The sequence below is a fragment of the Scatophagus argus genome, chromosome 20, assembly GCF_020382885.2.
Source record: "Scatophagus argus isolate fScaArg1 chromosome 20, fScaArg1.pri, whole genome shotgun sequence".
Classification (NCBI taxonomy): domain Eukaryota; kingdom Metazoa; phylum Chordata; class Actinopteri; family Scatophagidae; genus Scatophagus; species Scatophagus argus.
The window spans coordinates 9,165,907-9,182,732 of record NC_058512.1 but is presented as its reverse complement, the minus strand read 5'-3'; the positions used below and the strand labels follow the sequence as shown (position 1 = coordinate 9,182,732).

General features: G+C 40.0%; 2 protein-coding genes across 4 annotated transcripts in view; one reads left to right on the top strand and one right to left on the bottom strand.

The window, feature by feature from the left end:
- The window catches only part of bmpr1bb (bone morphogenetic protein receptor, type IBb), a 46,453-nt gene extending 32,775 nt beyond the window's left edge, over nucleotides 1-13,678 (top strand). For both annotated transcript variants that reach the window (XM_046375564.1, XM_046375563.1), the window contains 10 exons: nucleotides 7,366-7,525; nucleotides 8,572-8,674; nucleotides 8,943-9,045; nucleotides 10,449-10,545; nucleotides 10,649-10,793; nucleotides 11,213-11,405; nucleotides 11,533-11,830; nucleotides 11,939-12,114; nucleotides 12,215-12,345; nucleotides 12,795-13,678. In XM_046375564.1, coding sequence (XP_046231520.1) covers nucleotides 7,371-7,525; nucleotides 8,572-8,674; nucleotides 8,943-9,045; nucleotides 10,449-10,545; nucleotides 10,649-10,793; nucleotides 11,213-11,405; nucleotides 11,533-11,830; nucleotides 11,939-12,114; nucleotides 12,215-12,345; nucleotides 12,795-12,920 — 1,527 coding nt within the window. In that variant the 5' untranslated portion in view covers nucleotides 7,366-7,370 and the 3' untranslated portion in view covers nucleotides 12,921-13,678. The remainder of the gene's footprint in view (nucleotides 1-7,365; nucleotides 7,526-8,571; nucleotides 8,675-8,942; nucleotides 9,046-10,448; nucleotides 10,546-10,648; nucleotides 10,794-11,212; nucleotides 11,406-11,532; nucleotides 11,831-11,938; nucleotides 12,115-12,214; nucleotides 12,346-12,794) is intronic.
- A 367-nt stretch (nucleotides 13,679-14,045) lies between these two features.
- Nucleotides 14,046-16,826, bottom strand: part of unc5cb (unc-5 netrin receptor Cb) — a 106,779-nt gene continuing 103,998 nt past the window's right edge. For both annotated transcript variants that reach the window (XM_046375554.1, XM_046375555.1), the window contains one exon: nucleotides 14,046-15,986. In XM_046375554.1, coding sequence (XP_046231510.1) covers nucleotides 15,827-15,986 — 160 coding nt within the window. In that variant the 3' untranslated portion in view covers nucleotides 14,046-15,826. The remainder of the gene's footprint in view (nucleotides 15,987-16,826) is intronic.

Sequence of the window (16,826 nt, the reverse complement as noted above, 5' to 3'; positions counted from 1 at the left end):
ATACCCCAGCTGACCATGAATTTTTTCTTCAGAGAATTTCCCTTATTCTTATTGGTGCAGACTGAACTAAGTGTTTAACTTCTCATCTGATATTAGTCCACTGAGTCACGCAGATGTGAAGGATTTGGGAAGATGGATTGAAATTCAGACAGAATCATCTCAGAAGAGCAGCACTGAGGCGCATTCTTTTCTCGGTGACCACAAACTGACAGGAGTCAAAGCTTCTGCTTGTTTCTGTCAGGTGAAATGAAACAGTCCTTTCATATGAGAGCTCTTCAGGCTTCCTCAGTTTTTAACTTGCTCTGTCCACTTGTTTTCACCAGCACTTGAGCCACCAGTTGCTTTATTCTGTTTCATCTGTGATCTGATCTTTTAAAGGTCTCCCAAATGAGTAAAACACGTGGGAGGTTACCCATAAATCTAAGTAGCATGGTCAATTTGCCACCTGTTTCCTTGGGCTCGTGAGGTTCATAGAGACTAGATGAGCCCTGCCTCGTTCTTCCGTTGGCACTACAGCGGAAATTCGAAAAAGATTCAGTGCAGTTATATGATGATGATAATGTCTTTTTAAATCTTTGAAAATTGTATTAGTTTTGGCCAATTTCCTCCATCCAAATACACCCCACCCTGCCCAAGATTACTACCAGGAGGAGATACACTCACCCACAGTGTTCCGTCACCTTTTTAACGCCACTTTAGACATATTAAACCTTCTCTATTACTCTAAATATCAGCCCATGACTGAAAAATACAGAAGGTCAATATCACATTCAATTCACACCTCCAAAGCCATCGTCCTGTGGTCTTTGGGACAGCCACGTGTAAACAGCAGGACTCTCTAAGGAGCTGCTTTGCAAGTGCAAAGTGTAGTGTTTTCATTCAAAGCGATCTTTGAATATCTGAAAATGTCAGCGTGTTTCTGTAGGAGTGTGTCTCTGTAAGAGCATTCAGAGGGGGTATTAGTTTTATCTTGATCAACAACAATTCGCTTTTCTTTTTTTTGTAGCTCCACCCCTTTTACATTAGAATGAGGGGGTTTAAACTAATTTTATCGAGATTTGTCTTGAAATACAGATCTTTCTAGTTGGAATTTAGGAAAGAGTAAAAACAGGCTAGTGGCAGTGTTGTATAAGAGCAGTTTGTGCTTTAAATATGTCATTGAGAAAGTTTTATAGTTACAGGAATGCAGTTCCAGAGTAAGATGTGCAAGATGTGTAATGCAAGAGCTTTAAAAGAGATGGACGCCTTTTTTGTGCTCTTACTGAATCAGTTTATATAACAAACTGTAGACAAAAGTCAGATTGTGTCATACGGTAAAATCTAACTATATATCCCTCAAAGGTTTCCAAAACTACCTCATGTTCTGTGGCCTCTACTACACTTAAGGTTCTTTGGAACACATTTGTGTGGAGCTGAGTGTTGTGGAGTAAGGTCAGCACGTAGTGTGATGTGGTGGTCCAGAAGTACAAAACGGCAGCAGTTGGTCCTCAGCAGGACCAGGCTCCTCTAGTCCTCTGTGTGCTGCTTCCTGTCAGGATGTGGATACGGTTCCCCCCACACAGAATTTGATCCCCAGGCAGATGTGCTGCTCCAGCGGGCAGGCATGGGAGCATATACTGTGTGTAATAGTTGTGTGTTTATGTAATAGTTGTTCCTTTGCACTACTTTTTGTAGGGAGTATTTAAGTTACCAATTGAGTGCGAGTTCAAAACTATAAAAATAATAGTTTCTGAATAATGATTTTGTACTTATAATGCTGTAGTTTTAATTAACTAGAAAAAAGCACATGGTGCTGGAAATTCAAGATTATATCAACACTGAAATTTAATTCAGTCCTTATGTGGGGTGGAATTGGTTCATTAATTTTAAGCATAAAAGTTTTAAGTTTTATAGAGACCTTGAACAACCTTGAGTAAAAACAGAAGCTCCTACCCTTTTTTTGGCAGAGGTAATATTGTGGAGTTAAATGACATAATGTGGTGGCTCTATGGCTGTCGTATCTCAATATGCCTGTAATGGAGTCCAGCATTAGTCTGTGGCTTGTGGCTTTTTCCAGCTAGTGCAGGCCACATGTATATACAGAGGAGCAGTGAGATGAATTGAGGTGCATGGGCATTATAGATAGATGATGTTTAAAAAAAATACGTTGAACTTTAAAGGAGTGGGAATAAATAAGAGAATAAAGGATTGAGATGGTGTGCCACATTCATGCACACACACTTACACACACTGCGGTCAGTGCAAAGCCTTGGGTTCAGAAGATGCCAGCATCTACACCTGTTCTGTGTCTGTCAGTCTGTGTGTGCATTTGTCTGGTTGTCTGCAGAAATTGAAGATGCAGCAAATTGTCCAGCTCTGCATGCATGCATTCTGTCTGGCTGCTGTGTAGATAAACATTCTGCATGTGTGATGTACTTCATGTAACGTAATGCTTCACTTTTATTGTTAGAGTCAAGTACTTTGTCATTTGGGAGTTTACAAGGAAATCCGCAGAAACATTAAAAACATACAAGAAAATATGCAAGAAAGGGGAAAGATAATCTGCTTTTAAAGACATGCTTTTATGCAGAGAGGATCTTTTCCAGTCTTATGAGATTAATTTCTCTGGGAAATGCATGTTATTAATGAAAATGCGTATATATATATATATATATATTTCTGTAATGTATTTAAGAAGAATATCCTGCCGAATGTCTTTTTTCAATTAGTTTAATTTAATTTTCAATTAACCACTATTTAACCAGACATGTCATTAAGGACTTATGCAAAATTATTATTAATGCATACATATACAAGATTTTCTGGCATTTATGAAAACGTTTTTCCACCATGTTTGTCTCTCTTGTCCATATGACTGCTGTGTATTAGCTTTTCTGGGTTTGAGTGTTTTGTTGTGGATTTAGCAGCTCTCTGCCGCGTTCACACCACTGTGTAGAAGAAAGGTTTTCACTCTGTTCCAACCAGAGTGAATCCCTGACGACTGAGTTAGTATATCTGAAGGTGGGGTTGGGGGGTACGATGTGGTGCAGGGTCTGCAGTAGACAAGACTTCCTCCATAAATTTGTTGTGGCATTATTGCTGCTGCTGGTGGGAGCCTCAAAGTGACCATCACATTCCTCAACAAAGGCGGGTCTGGTCACGGCCGGTAAACACAGAACAGGTTGCTGGAAGCTGCGTGGTGGAAATGGAGGATCTGGTGTGGATGTAGCCACAGAGAAGTGTGGAATGTGCTCCTCAGATGTGTGTGTGTGTGTGTGTATGTGTACGTGTATAATATGTGCACATGTGAGTGTGGCAGAGGCCTTTGAAGCCTGTAGGGGGTTAAGAGGGAGGGTGGCAGGGTGGAGAAGGATGGATGGCCCCTTTGCAGGTTGGTTGTGACCCCTCAGGGTCAGAGAGCGCTCTGAAGACACTGGGGAAGATGTCTGCTTTGAGGAGGTGATTTATCGTGGCCACCTGGAGTAACTTATCTCCCCTTTTCTCTCATGTCCTGTTCTCGGGCTGTGAGGAACAGTCTGTATGAATGTCTCAGCTCACGGATTAAATGTTATGCTGTGAAGTCGGCTCTTGTTAAAGAGAGTTAATTGGAGCACTTTTTTTTCCCTACACATGAAAAATCATTTGTTTTCTAACTTATCACTGTGAGTGAATTTGTTTTGCATTGATTTACAGTTATATTTCTATGGAGAAACAAATCCCAACATTGTAATATTATATTTATTGATTGCAATTTGATAGCACACTTCTATCTTTAGAGCGCAGAGCAAATGCAGAGTTGCTGTGGATCATATGAATATTTGTCAGGAGGTAAATGAATTACTGTTTTCATGGAGCCCAGTTTCAGATAAATGCTTCCTCAGTACTCAACAAATACACCCTCCAGATATTAAACTACACATAAAAGGAGCAAATTGGCTTTAGTTAAATTCGAAATTTCTTACTGATTAATAACTTGTGATACAAAAAGATCCTCCTTATTTGATCATCATGACAGACCACACTGATAGTGTTCAGCCACAGAGGACAAGCACATTCATAAGATGTCAGGAGATGAACTGTTGTCACTAACACAGTTAGATTTGGAAAAGCTGAGGCCAGTGTGGATGGGCCCAAAAAATGCAAAGCCAGTGATGGTGACAAGTCTGAAGGTTCTCCAGCTGGAGTAATTCACTGTGTAACTGATAATTACTTCTAGTGTGTGTGTGTGTGTGTCACACTGACTGTCAGTGTACATTTGTAGTTTGAGAAACAGCCTGTGGAATGTGCGGGGGATGCAGATCGTGTTTCGGGGTGACCTTGAGTGTGCCCCGTAGCTGACACAGCAAGTTTGTGTGTAACAAAGAGAAAAGAGAAAATGAAATGTGTGCAATTATGGGCTAATGTGGTGTATTAATAATAATCATTGTAAGTCAGTCTTTTATTCAACATTTATGATGTTATCCTTGCAATAGAAAGGAATAAAATTAGACAGTTCTGTAGATTTTTGTTTTTTCTTCCTTTATCAATGTGGTGTTAAAACAAAAAACTTGGTAGAACTCTCCTTTAAATCTCCTGTTGGCTTTACATCCTTTAAATACATACTGCAGCAGCCCTTTATATAACAGTAGAAAGTATATAGTGTTGCATGCAGCATGCATACGGCTGGGACGTACTACTTCATCATTCAGTGTTGTCTTGAACTTTGACCCTCTTGCTCATACATCCGTTGCAGTCCACAGCACAAAATTTGAAGTACAAAGACAAAGTATGTGATTTGGGATGCAGCCAATGAGCTGCCATCAGTCTGTATTCTCTTGATGCGATGCATCTTCCACCTCACACAGAATTGTGGGTCAGAATATCAAGAAAAGCCTGTTGGTTATTTTGGCATACAGCGTTTGACGTGTTATTTATTGGACATGCTAAATCTTTTTCTGGAAGAATTTTTCCTGTCCCAGATTATGGTGCCAATTTAGAAAGGTAGCCTCCTTTCTTTGAATTTCTAAAGGAGTACTCTGATTTTAGATTGTATTTACAAGTCAGGCCTTCAGCGTTTTAGTGTGACATGTTTTCAAGGCCGCATATTTACACGCTGCATTTGCTTTTTACTCCTCCCCTGACATCAGCCTTCCTGCAGCATTTCTCTCCGGAGTGACCTGCCCTTGTCTTTCTTGCTCGCTCACTGCTTTTGCAAAGTTTAACTAAAACAGCTGATATGGGCAGAATGTATCTGATAGCCTACTGACAAATTCATGAAAAAACTCCTCTTCAGCTTTATTTCTTTGCACTTGCAAAGCAGATGTGATAGACAGCCAAGGCCTCTGTGAGAAAGGATCAGAACATCTCCACAAATTCTCTTCTGACAGAAACAGTAACACAGATTAGATTGGAAGAACACAGAGTACCATTTAAGTATATTTTTTCATCACATAGGCCTCTTACTTGCTATTTGGCTTTCAGGCAGTTGCGTTTCTTAGGTATTAGGTCTACTGCAATGAAACCCATCCATGGCGTAAGCATGTATGAGGTAATGTGGGGATGCACATCTGCAACGCCTGGATGGATGTCTTGATATCTCGGCAAATTAACTTTCCACGTCAAATGCGTAGCCATCTTGTTCTTGCTCTTCTTGAAAACCTACAGTTTATAATAAGTATCACAATAAAGAGAGCAGAAGAGGAAACAATGGGCAAGACGTCCATCTAGTGCGGCACAACACTGTTCGACTCTGACCACGGAGGTCTTCAGGGACGAGCTGTTGTCTGAACTGGTTTTATTGTCTGCTGATCAATGTCTGCACATTCACTGAATTCATGGTGAGGGCAAAAAGCTTCTTTCTTAATGAATATGAAAAATTTAACAGCCAACATTGTTAATTAAATAATTAACATGCATTAACTTTTTACTTCGGACTGTGTATTTATCTACAATGATGTAGAGCAGTTATTTTTTACCATGAAATAATTAAAGTGCTTAATGGTGGTTATTTCTTTTGCAATATTAGCTAATGCTCTAATTTTTTAAATTTAAAATTTCCTAAAACACTATGAACTTTGTTTTTGCTCTCAGTCTGGAAATCTAACTCTTGATGAGCACTTGATAAAACTTTTACAATCATAAAATACATTTATGAAAAATAGAAATAGATCACAAAGTATCGATTTTAACTTTTTATTTGTATTTTATTTTACTGTTGTTAAACAAATGATTTAATAGTCCCATGTATGAAAAACTAAATTGAATATCTGATGGATAATGTTCAACCAAACAGCTTTTACAGGTTTTTTGACGGAATTCCCCTTTTGTTCAAAGCACAACCTCGGATTGATTTAATGTTCAGTGGAAGCTGTGAAAGTTAACACTTTCAAGGATGAGCAAGTCCAGAGCAATAATATTTATCTGACACTTGGCTTATGTGAACACACCTGTACTGTATTACTGCACTTGGCTTCACTCATTTGTGTATGTTTTGGTACTGGAGTTCATTGTAACTACTGCCAGCTGGAAATGTTATTCTTCCTTTTGGAAGATGAAACACAAAATCATTCCATATATCCAGTGGTAACCACCTATACTTTTTTTAGTTTTGACAGCAAAGCATGATGTCTACCAATGATTTGTGGCATTCAGAGTGTATAAACTGTAGAATGTGACAATGGATGATTAGCTGTCATCATCGTCGGTATATTTGTTTCAAGGAGCGAACATAATCTACAAACTCATAGACTAATTCAATTTTTAGCTTTAAGTTTATTTTATCCTGATTATCAGTTTGTTGACAAAAAATTCTTCAGTTGATTTGGAGGCTCTGATTGTTCTGTGTCTGTTCCCCATACTGTTAGATTCTCCAATAATCTGCAGACTCAAACACATTTTTAAAGCATTATGAGTACTATGCATACACACTGTATGCACAGGCACTTGTAGGCAAGCAGGCAGGCATACACACACTCACGCACACACACGCACACACACGCACAGCACAAAGACCTCTTTCTGGTGAATAGTGTTATTCTGTTTCCAGACTTCATGCAGGTACATTGAGTCCAGTCCAGGACAGCATGGTTACTTTCAGCAGCACATATTCACGCTTTTTATGGTTTGCATTGCCATGGTAACATGCCAAGGCAGGCAGAACCCTGATGTTCTTTTAATGTACTGCGTACATATAATGTAATTCAGAATACCTGTTGGAAATGAGGAGAAATGGTGTTGGGTCCTTTGGATTTATTCTATCTTTAATTTTCCTCGGGTATGTGTGCTGGAGTTTTATGGCTCAGGCTCCAGCAAAGCCAAATGTTTTGGTCTGTCACGGTGCTAAGTCCAGTTTCTTTGTCTCTGTTGCTCTCTCAATCTATACATTTATCTGTCTCTCTCTGAGAACAGCCAACATGTTGGACGCCCTGCTGCTGAAGAACGGCTGGAAGGGGGGATCGGAGCAAAGGGCCGAGGAGAGCAGCAGCACGGCCACAGTTTCAGCTCAGAACATGCTTTGGTGTCACTGCTACCACCACTGCCCCGAAGACTCCGTCAACAATACCTGCATGTACGGTGAAGCACACACAAAACTGTGCTCGTGCGTGCTGATACACACACGCAGACTTTAAAAATAACTCTACGTGAAGGCTCTTAAAAGGCAACACAAATAATTATCCGATGTAATTACCTCTAATTACCTGATTTGTGTGCGTCTGGTACACAAATGTTTACTTTGGCAACATTCTTAAATGAATTCCCTCAAGCCTCTTGAGACACAGCTTATTAACGCTTTCATTAGCCAACCCATTTGCGCTGGAGATTAATACTCATACAGCATATGCTGTATGTTGCAGAAATGTAAGTGTTTATGATAATTATATGAATTAATATGTTAAAATTAGATGGACCTGATGCTGTATTCTAAGGCAGCAACTAATTACTTTTTTTCATTAGCACTTAATCTCCAAATAATTTGTTTTTGTCTACTGCAATGACTTTTGGGAAAAAAACAAAAACAAAGGCAAGCACAGCTTTTTAGATCAGAAGGCCTTCAGAAATATTCGATTTAGTGATACAAAACAGAAAAACACAAAATCTCTAGAGTGAGTGAATATGAGCAGCTTTTCCTGAAATTTTCACTTTGTATTTTGTATATGTTAATAAACTTGTCTTTTATGAGGGGGAGAGGCTTAGCAAAATCTGACAAAGTCTCAAGTCAGAGCTGGATGGGGCTAAAGTTGACAACTTTGAAACTCAAAGAAAATCTGGCTGTGTGGCGTTACAAGACGTGAGTGTAGCGGACGTCTGTGGGCAGCTCCTCACCTCAGCTTGAGGCTACCAGATCGAGGCTATATAATCCGCGGACTCTTTGACGTTTGGCTTTGTATGTAATTTATCTGGCAATATGTTTGAGCGTCACCTCTGAAATATTTATTTGTCTTAGAACTTTCAAGAAGTGAAAGACAAATAGGCCTGAAAAAGATTTTGAAAGGATTTACTCTCAATAAACAGATTCACAGCTTAATTCAAACTAAGTTTAACCCTTTCCTTATGATGATGGCAATAATGAACAGACAGACGATGTTGACTTATATGCACGTACATTTTTTATAGGACTGACGGCTACTGCTTCACCATGGTGGAGGAGGAGGAGGGGGGTCTGGCAGTACTCACTGCAGGTTGTTTGGGTCTTGCTGGGTCTGAGTTCCAGTGCAGAGTAAGTCAGCTGTGTATGTGTGTCCTTCTTCATGAGTCATTGTTAAGTGTTTATGAGCTTTCCTCGAGTCACTGCAACTCTTTATGAGACTGATTTAAAATCAGACTTGTCCAGCCCCACTATCTTTACACACAGTGGAAAAAAGCCTTTAGTATACTGTAAAATGTTCTCATTAAGAATAAGTGTGGCTGTAAATACTCGTTACTCTTGTGTCTTCATTAGTGTTACATAGGAATGCATGGAGCTTACGTGCGTGTGTGTGTGTTAGGACACGTGGAACGCACGTTCGAGGAGAGCTCTCGAGTGTTGCACAGATCAGGACTATTGCAACAGGGACTTGCATCCTACTCTCCCTCCACTCATGACGCCGGGTATGACACACACACGCACACACAGGTTTTCACACACTGAAATCCTGCCCCTGCTTTAAAGCGTGAGTGGCTTTTAGAACGGGCTCATTCAGGCCATGCCGGGTGGTGATGGGTAGTGACAGTTTAAACTGTTACAAACCACAGTGTGGTGCTGGAGTGAGAAAGAGAGGGAGGTGAAAAGAGGGAGAGAAGCAGGTGAAACAGAGCCTGCAGACTTGGCTTGTTCTCTCACCCTCTAATGAAAAGGACAGCCTCTCCCCAGGGCCTGCTTGAGTTTCTTGCCTTGGGACGGATGCGAGATATCTGTCCATCTGTTACTCCGCAACACAGCAACACACACACACACTGTTTTTTTCTCTTTCTCGCTTCACGTCTCTGTCACTTAGGCTTTTCCACACCCTCACATACTTCATTTTGACCTTCACACCCAACAGTGACAAATGGATTTGTCAAGTCAGTTGGAGAGAAACAAAGGAATTTATCATAGTTTTGGACATCATTTCCAGCAGCTAATGTGATGATAACACTGTATTTACTAATCACTGAGATTTGAGAATGTGGCATCATTAGTACAGCAAAGTCAGACAGGGCAAGAAGAAAGCTGCCAGGCCATCAGACAGACTGTAAACAAGCTAAAATATCAAAAACTATATGTATGGTTAAAATTGTGAAAGTGAGAATGTTCTAAATCTAAGTGAAGTGTTGATAATGTTCCTTCATTGCAAAGGAAAACTGTGCACAACAAGAGCAAGTACTGCTGTATAGCCAATGTTGAACCATGAAGTCTGTGAATTGTGTTTACAACAGATCATTGTTGTAATTATTTTACTATTTGATGAGAAAACAATAGAGCTACAGTTTAACTGGAGAGTTCATACACACACGGACTGTTCATTCTTTTTTTGTCCACTGGTCCTTCTTGCTGTGTGTGTGTGTGTGTGTGCGTGTATGCGGTTCTGTGCGTGCCTTGAAGAATCCGCTGTGTTCATGTGTCTGTGTTTGTGTGTGTGTGTGATTGGCAGGCGCACAGCAGAAAGACTAGAGCCCCAGAGCTGCTTCAGACCTCTGGGGTTTCTGTAGCGATGTCAGAATGACAGTTGATCTGTGGGATTCAGGAAGGGGATGTGATCGATCACACGCTGTGAGCGGCGAGTGCAGGGAAGGGTTACAGAGAGGAAGGGGAATGGGAGCTTGTCCCTGCCAATGAAAATTAGAAAGATGTTGGTGGAGATAACAGTGAACAAATGACTGTCACCACGTATTCATCAGCTCTGAATTTACAGCCTTTGAAATCATACATCTCATTTGGTACATGATGATTCACATTTAGGGGTGGTGCAATAATAATAATAATTATAATGAAAAAAGGATACTAATACATATTCCTGTCTATTTTTTTTTAGACTATGTTGACAACAGTATTCAGTACATGGCTCTGTTCATTTCAATAACAGTCTGCAGTATCATCCTCGGTCTCATCCTTGTCTTCTGTTACTTCAGGTAAGAATCACAAAGACATCTGAAGCCTGTCTTAAGTCTGTTTCAACAAATTCACACTTCTCCGTGTGCAGTTAGTAAACATTGCGGAACCTTTCTGTGACAGATATAAGCGCCAGGAGTCACGGCCACGCTACAGTATTGATCTGGAGCAGGAGGAGACCTATATCCCCCCAGGGGAGTCCCTGAAGGACCTAATAGAGCATTCCCGCAGCATCGGGTCTGGCTCTGGGTCAGGACTCCCTCTACTGGTGAGGAAAAGTCATTGCACACCTGCACATCTCAGGCTCAACCCTGGAACAGTAACATATTATTGCATTGTCTTGTGCTTTCACCTCAGGCTGGGTGATTTGGCTTCATGCTAAATAAATATTACTCTGTACCAAATATATGCAAAGTTAATTACATTCATTTGGAGTGCAATAAACTCTCTACATCACATTTTTAAATCATTGTCAAAAGAATTTACTTCATCACATTAGGATTCCTCTGAAAGTAGTTAAACAATAATATGAAATTATCACCCAACTCTACTCCGGCACATTGAGACAGAAAGCCGACATAACATAAATAATAATAATAATTAAATGCCTTTCTTAATTTGAAATTTGTACATTTTTTTACAGGGAAATTGCATATCAAATAATACCTTTTGTACAATGTTATCCAGGTGCAGCGCACTATTGCCAAACAGATTCAGATGGTTAAGCAGATTGGAAAAGGGAGATATGGAGAGGTCTGGATGGGCAAGTGGAGAGGAGAGAGAGTGGCTGTTAAAGTCTTCTTCACCACAGAGGAAGAAAGCTGGTTCAGAGAGACTGAAATATATCAGACCTTCCTGATGAGACATGATAATATTTTGGGTAAGGTCATTATAAATGGAGAGACAAAAATAATGATAAGGGCTGTCTTTTGTGTTGGTTTGGCTGAAAATTGAGCCAAGTCATTTGTGTTGGAATTATATTCTCATTCCTTTTTTTCAACCTCCAGGATTCATAGCAGCAGATATCAAAGGAACCGGTTCTTGGACTCAGCTCTACCTAATCACAGACTACCATGAGAATGGATCGTTATATGACTACCTCAAATCCAACACCTTAGACATCAAGGCTCTACTGAAACTGGCCTACTCTTCCATATCAGGCCTCTGTCACCTGCACACTGAGATCTATGGCACACAGGGCAAACCAGCCATCGCACACAGAGACCTGAAGAGCAAAAACATCTTGGTAAAAAAGAATGGATCATGCTGTATAGCAGATCTTGGACTTGCTGTCAAATTTAACAGGTAAAACATGCATTTTAGACCTTTAAACACCCATTTCAATGCAGCATAGGAGTATCTTGGACTCTTTCGGAAATATCTTTAATCCATTTCCATTTCTCCTCCCTGCAGTGACACCAATGACGTGGATATCCCTCCCAACCTGCGAGTTGGTACAAAGCGCTACATGCCACCTGAAGTGCTGGATGAGACTCTGGACAGGAGCTACTTCCAGTCTTTTATAATGGCTGACATGTATAGTTTTGGCCTCATCGTCTGGGAGATGGCCCGACGTTGCATTTCTGGAGGTTGGGAATCACATATTATCCAGACACAATTTATACATCTACGGATGGATGATTAATTGATGATAATACTGATTCTTACACACATCTGTTTTTCCTGAAGGCATAGTCGAGGAGTATCAGCTGCCCTATTACGACCTTGTGCCCACTGATCCTTCCTATGAGGACATGAGAGAAGTCGTCTGCATCAAGAAACAAAGACCTTCATTTGCTAATCGCTGGAGCAGTGATGAGGTATCAATACACGTTTTTTGATACCACTTTCTAACAATGCGTAGGTTTAAAAGACTTGATGTGTTGTAGCTAAGGGCTTTTATTATGTTTAATGAATTACATATTAAGGATTTATAGAGATATAATAAGCCATTACAAAGAACACTTGGGGTAGACAGGATTGAAAAAAATGTATATGGTTGGTATATAATTTGCACACATTAGTAACTGTGCATGTTAGAAAGTGAGTGAGTCATGTACGTGGCCCTTAGAGCTCAAAGCAGTCAAAAAAAACCCACAATTACAAAAGCGCAAGTAAATTAAGAAAAAAATATTCATCAGTTTGATACCCTGCCAATCCCAGAGCTGTTCTTAAAAATGGCTAATAGTTTATTATCACGAATAAATCAACTTATCACAACTTGTAAAGCCTTTATATGAAAAAGTTATGTATATGTTTGTGTCTTTAGTGTCTACGGCAGATGGGAAAATTGATGTCGGAGTGCTGGGCTCACAGCCCGGCATGTCGCCTCACAGCCCTGAGGGTAAAGAAGACCCTGGCGAAGATGTTAGAGTCCCAAGACATCAAACTGTGACAGAGAGTCAACAGAGATGTGCTCATCAGCAGAGACTTGTCACTACCACTGGCACGCCACCAATTACGCTGGCCAATAGAAAAAAGGGAGAAAAAAAGAGGCTGTGAATGAAAGGACAAAAGAATCTAACAGGGAGGATGAGTGATGGAGATAAATGATTGACAGGGAGCCGGAAAAATGTAAGGTGAAAGATTTATTTTATCAGTGGAGATCTGCCCTTCCCGTTGTCTGAGCCAGCTCTGCCTCAGACCAAGTGTTCAGGTTGTGCTTTCTGTGAAAGCTGAGTTACTGTCGGGTCCGGACTTTCCAGGTGGGCAGGTGGACAGGGACCCTTGCAGGAGAGAAGGACTAAAATCCCTCTGATCAGTTCGAAACAGAGGAAGCTCCTGCTCTGCCCTTTTGAAGCCATATAGCAGATGTTTTTTTGTTTTTGTTTTTGTTTTTTTTGTGCGGTCTTTTGCACTGTCACAGCTGCATTCACGTTCCTGTTTTTGACTCAGTCACTGTCAGCTCCGTCCATAGTGACCTTCATCGATCCAAAGAAATGTCTAATTCATACTCAGTGACTGATTGTCATTGACTGATAATTATATTGTTATTGTAATTATTATTATTATTATTGTTATTATTATTATTACAGAAGAAAGCTGAGTAAGATTAAATTAATTATAAAGGCATATGTCCAGCAGAAACAGATTTTTCTGTAGTATTCCTATGTACAATTTATTTCAATATTAAAAGATGACCTTTGGGTAAAACACTTGTCACTGATGGATTTGTGAATTTTGGTTGTCTGAGTTGAGAGTTGATCCTTATCCTCCCTCACTGTCTCGTCTTTTCCCTCACGGTTCACTTGTACATAGCTGAACTGAAACCTAAGCTAATTATTGCCTCGCTGGATGTTAAAATGTGATTTTTGATGCTTCATCTGTGGACAGAATGCATCCTGTCCATTTTACCACAGTGGCATGTGCCTTATTTAATCTGTGCAGATGTGATGAATCAGAGTGTGTGTGAGTGGATCTGGAGAACATTCCCCCAATTAAAACTATCTGTCTTCACACTTTGTCTATTAACGTTGACCACTTCTGTGAGATTCACGTTATAATTCAAACAAATAACCTCCTCGTGCTCCATGTTCAATGTTGCATATAAATATAATTTATTATTAGTCTTAAAAATTCTTTCTTACACTTTGTACAATAAGTTTGACAGATGAAATGCAAGCAGTTGAGTGCCAGAAACAGACAGACTACATTCTCACTATACACAATAATAATCATGAAGCTGGAGAACAACTAGGGAATGCAAAGGCTAGCCCACTGAGAATGTAAAGATTGTTTCAGAAAGATGCAAAAGTTGCATAGACGGCTTTACGAAAAACTGGGACAACTGCCATTAAAAAAGAAAGAAAGAAAGAAAGAAAAAATCAAGAACCAACCAAGAACACTTGAACAGTCACAAGTACTGCTGCATCAAAGGAATGTTGCATTTACAACTATCACTAATTTTTTTTTACGCACAGAGTCAGTGTCATCGCAACATTGATGGCTTCTGTCATTAATGTACAACCGCAGAAGTCTAAGTTAAAATCTCTGCTCTCCTCCAAAACCTCAGACGAACGTCATTCACCTCCGAACACAAGAAATGACAATTATGACATTTGATATTTAGATGACCACCTTCTGTATTAAATTTAACCTCCATACACTGTATGTCAATAATTTGGTACAAAGCAGTTTTATTCAGTTACAGTGGTACTATAAAAATATACTTATTTGATTCCCTTTTCTATCTACCTCTCCTCTCTGCCTGGTCTCTTTAATGTAGACAATATCATCTTGAACAACGTTCAGATCATCAGCATCACTCATGAACTTCATCTGCTTTGGGGAAATTGTCTTGATCGCCCTCTTAAGGAGCAATAGTCTCATGTAATTAGCCAAATGACCTGGTAAAAAACATGCAAAACAACAGACCAAAAAGAATAAAAAGAAATGAAAAGCAATGCAAATTATCAAAAATATTTTTAAGACTTAATAATGTTAAACAAGCACACATAACTGAAAACCAATAAGTAACATGAATAAAAAGTATTAATAGTAGTTAACGACAGCAACACTAAAACTGCAAAATGATTACATCATTGATTTCCTTCTGTACACATAAAACTTGGCTGACAGGATGAGTCGTTACTGCAAATGTCCACCAGGAGATGCTATGATACAGTCAAACATAATGAAAGAAGAAGCAAAAACGTGAGAAAACTGCCAAGTGTTCAATAACAGGCAGCATAAAAAGAAGAAAAAACAAAAGATATGTATAAATAGGCATAATATTAAATACTATGTTATCACAGAGCACACACTCGTCCATGGATTCGCTATGGAGACTGATTTTGGAGAGTGAGATGTTTTCTCTGACCCAAGCCTTTCTCCTTTGACCTCTGGTAGTGTCTCAACTGCTCACACTGCTGTCTATAGGAAGGGCAACCCCCTCATATCCACACAGTCCATCCAAATAACCGGACAGCTGTTTCCAAGGAAACTATAGAGCCAAAAATATCTTCTTGTTGTACCAGAGGGAGAGTGAGAGAGAGAGTGGAGCAGCCAGGGAAAAATGACTGGCAGAGATTCTTGTTTATCCTCCAAGTTTTTACACCCTTTGTTGCCAAATGTTTAACTGGATCATGGCTGAGCAGACCTAGCTGTTTCTATCGTCTTCAGACTGCGCGCACACGCAGTTATCTTTGAATGTGTACGTGCATTTATCAGTGGGGCGCCAAATGACTCTCCTGCTTTTGGGGCGTCCCTCTCTTTTATTTTAGTTTTGTACTTCTTTTTCTTCATATTCTTCTTCTTCTTCTTCTTCTTCCCTGGAATGACGCACTCCTCGGTGGGCAGGTGTCAGTGTTCGTTCGCTGCAGGAACAAGGCTATCATGTCGTCCCATCTCCTCCAGCACCTGGGCCAGGCGGCTGAGGTTGCCGTCAGGAAAATGCTGGGCCTCCCACAAGTCCAGGATCACTCCCGTAGGACTGGATTTAGTGGCGAAGTAGTTAAGATACCTGAGTGAGAGATTGCAACAAAACAGGGAAGGACGACTTAGAAAAGATTGTAAATGGTTAACAGAGAGTTGACTTGAATTAGAAGACAGGACTTGACTGGTGTGCAGACATGATCTGGAAAATGATTTCAACAATTTTGTAGCTTCATTTTAGCTGCATTCATTTACACAGGTTATGCAAACATTTCACTCTCTTTTTCCATTTTTTTTTCTTTCATGTGGATTTCACGATTCCTGCTGCAAGAAGGTGCTAATTTTGTAGTTATTAATAAATTAATCTCTCTTGCAACAAGCAAAGCACTGAAAATCTACTTTATATAAAGGCAGGAGAAAAGTCGGAGGAATATGCTAATGAGCTGATTAGGCAGTCAGTTTTAGTAAGTAAAAACAAAAGGCTCACTTTCAGAGCATTTGAGCTGTAAAGGACATTATTAAAAAAATGTTATCTTTTTACACAGATGTGTAAACACTACTGTTCTGTATGTATTGTCACTGTGCACTGGGAAAGAGAGTTGGTTCAAGTCTCTCCCCTGCACAGTCTTTCCTTCATGCCACACTCCGTCAGTGGTCTCGTCAATCTGCAGCTGCTGCCTGTGATAAGGCCGCCCCGCTGAGCTGAGACCTTATAAATGGACACACAGTGTACCTTTATCACGTCCTGCACGCGTACGTGCACACACACACACACGCACACAAGACTATCAAAGACACATGGGTGACACATGGATGACGTGTTGAAAAGAGCAGCATCATTCTATCTCTCTGTCTGTCTCAGTTCAGTCAGGCTCAATTAATCTCAATTCAACAGATGCTTATCAAAATGGGTCACGTTCCCGTAGAA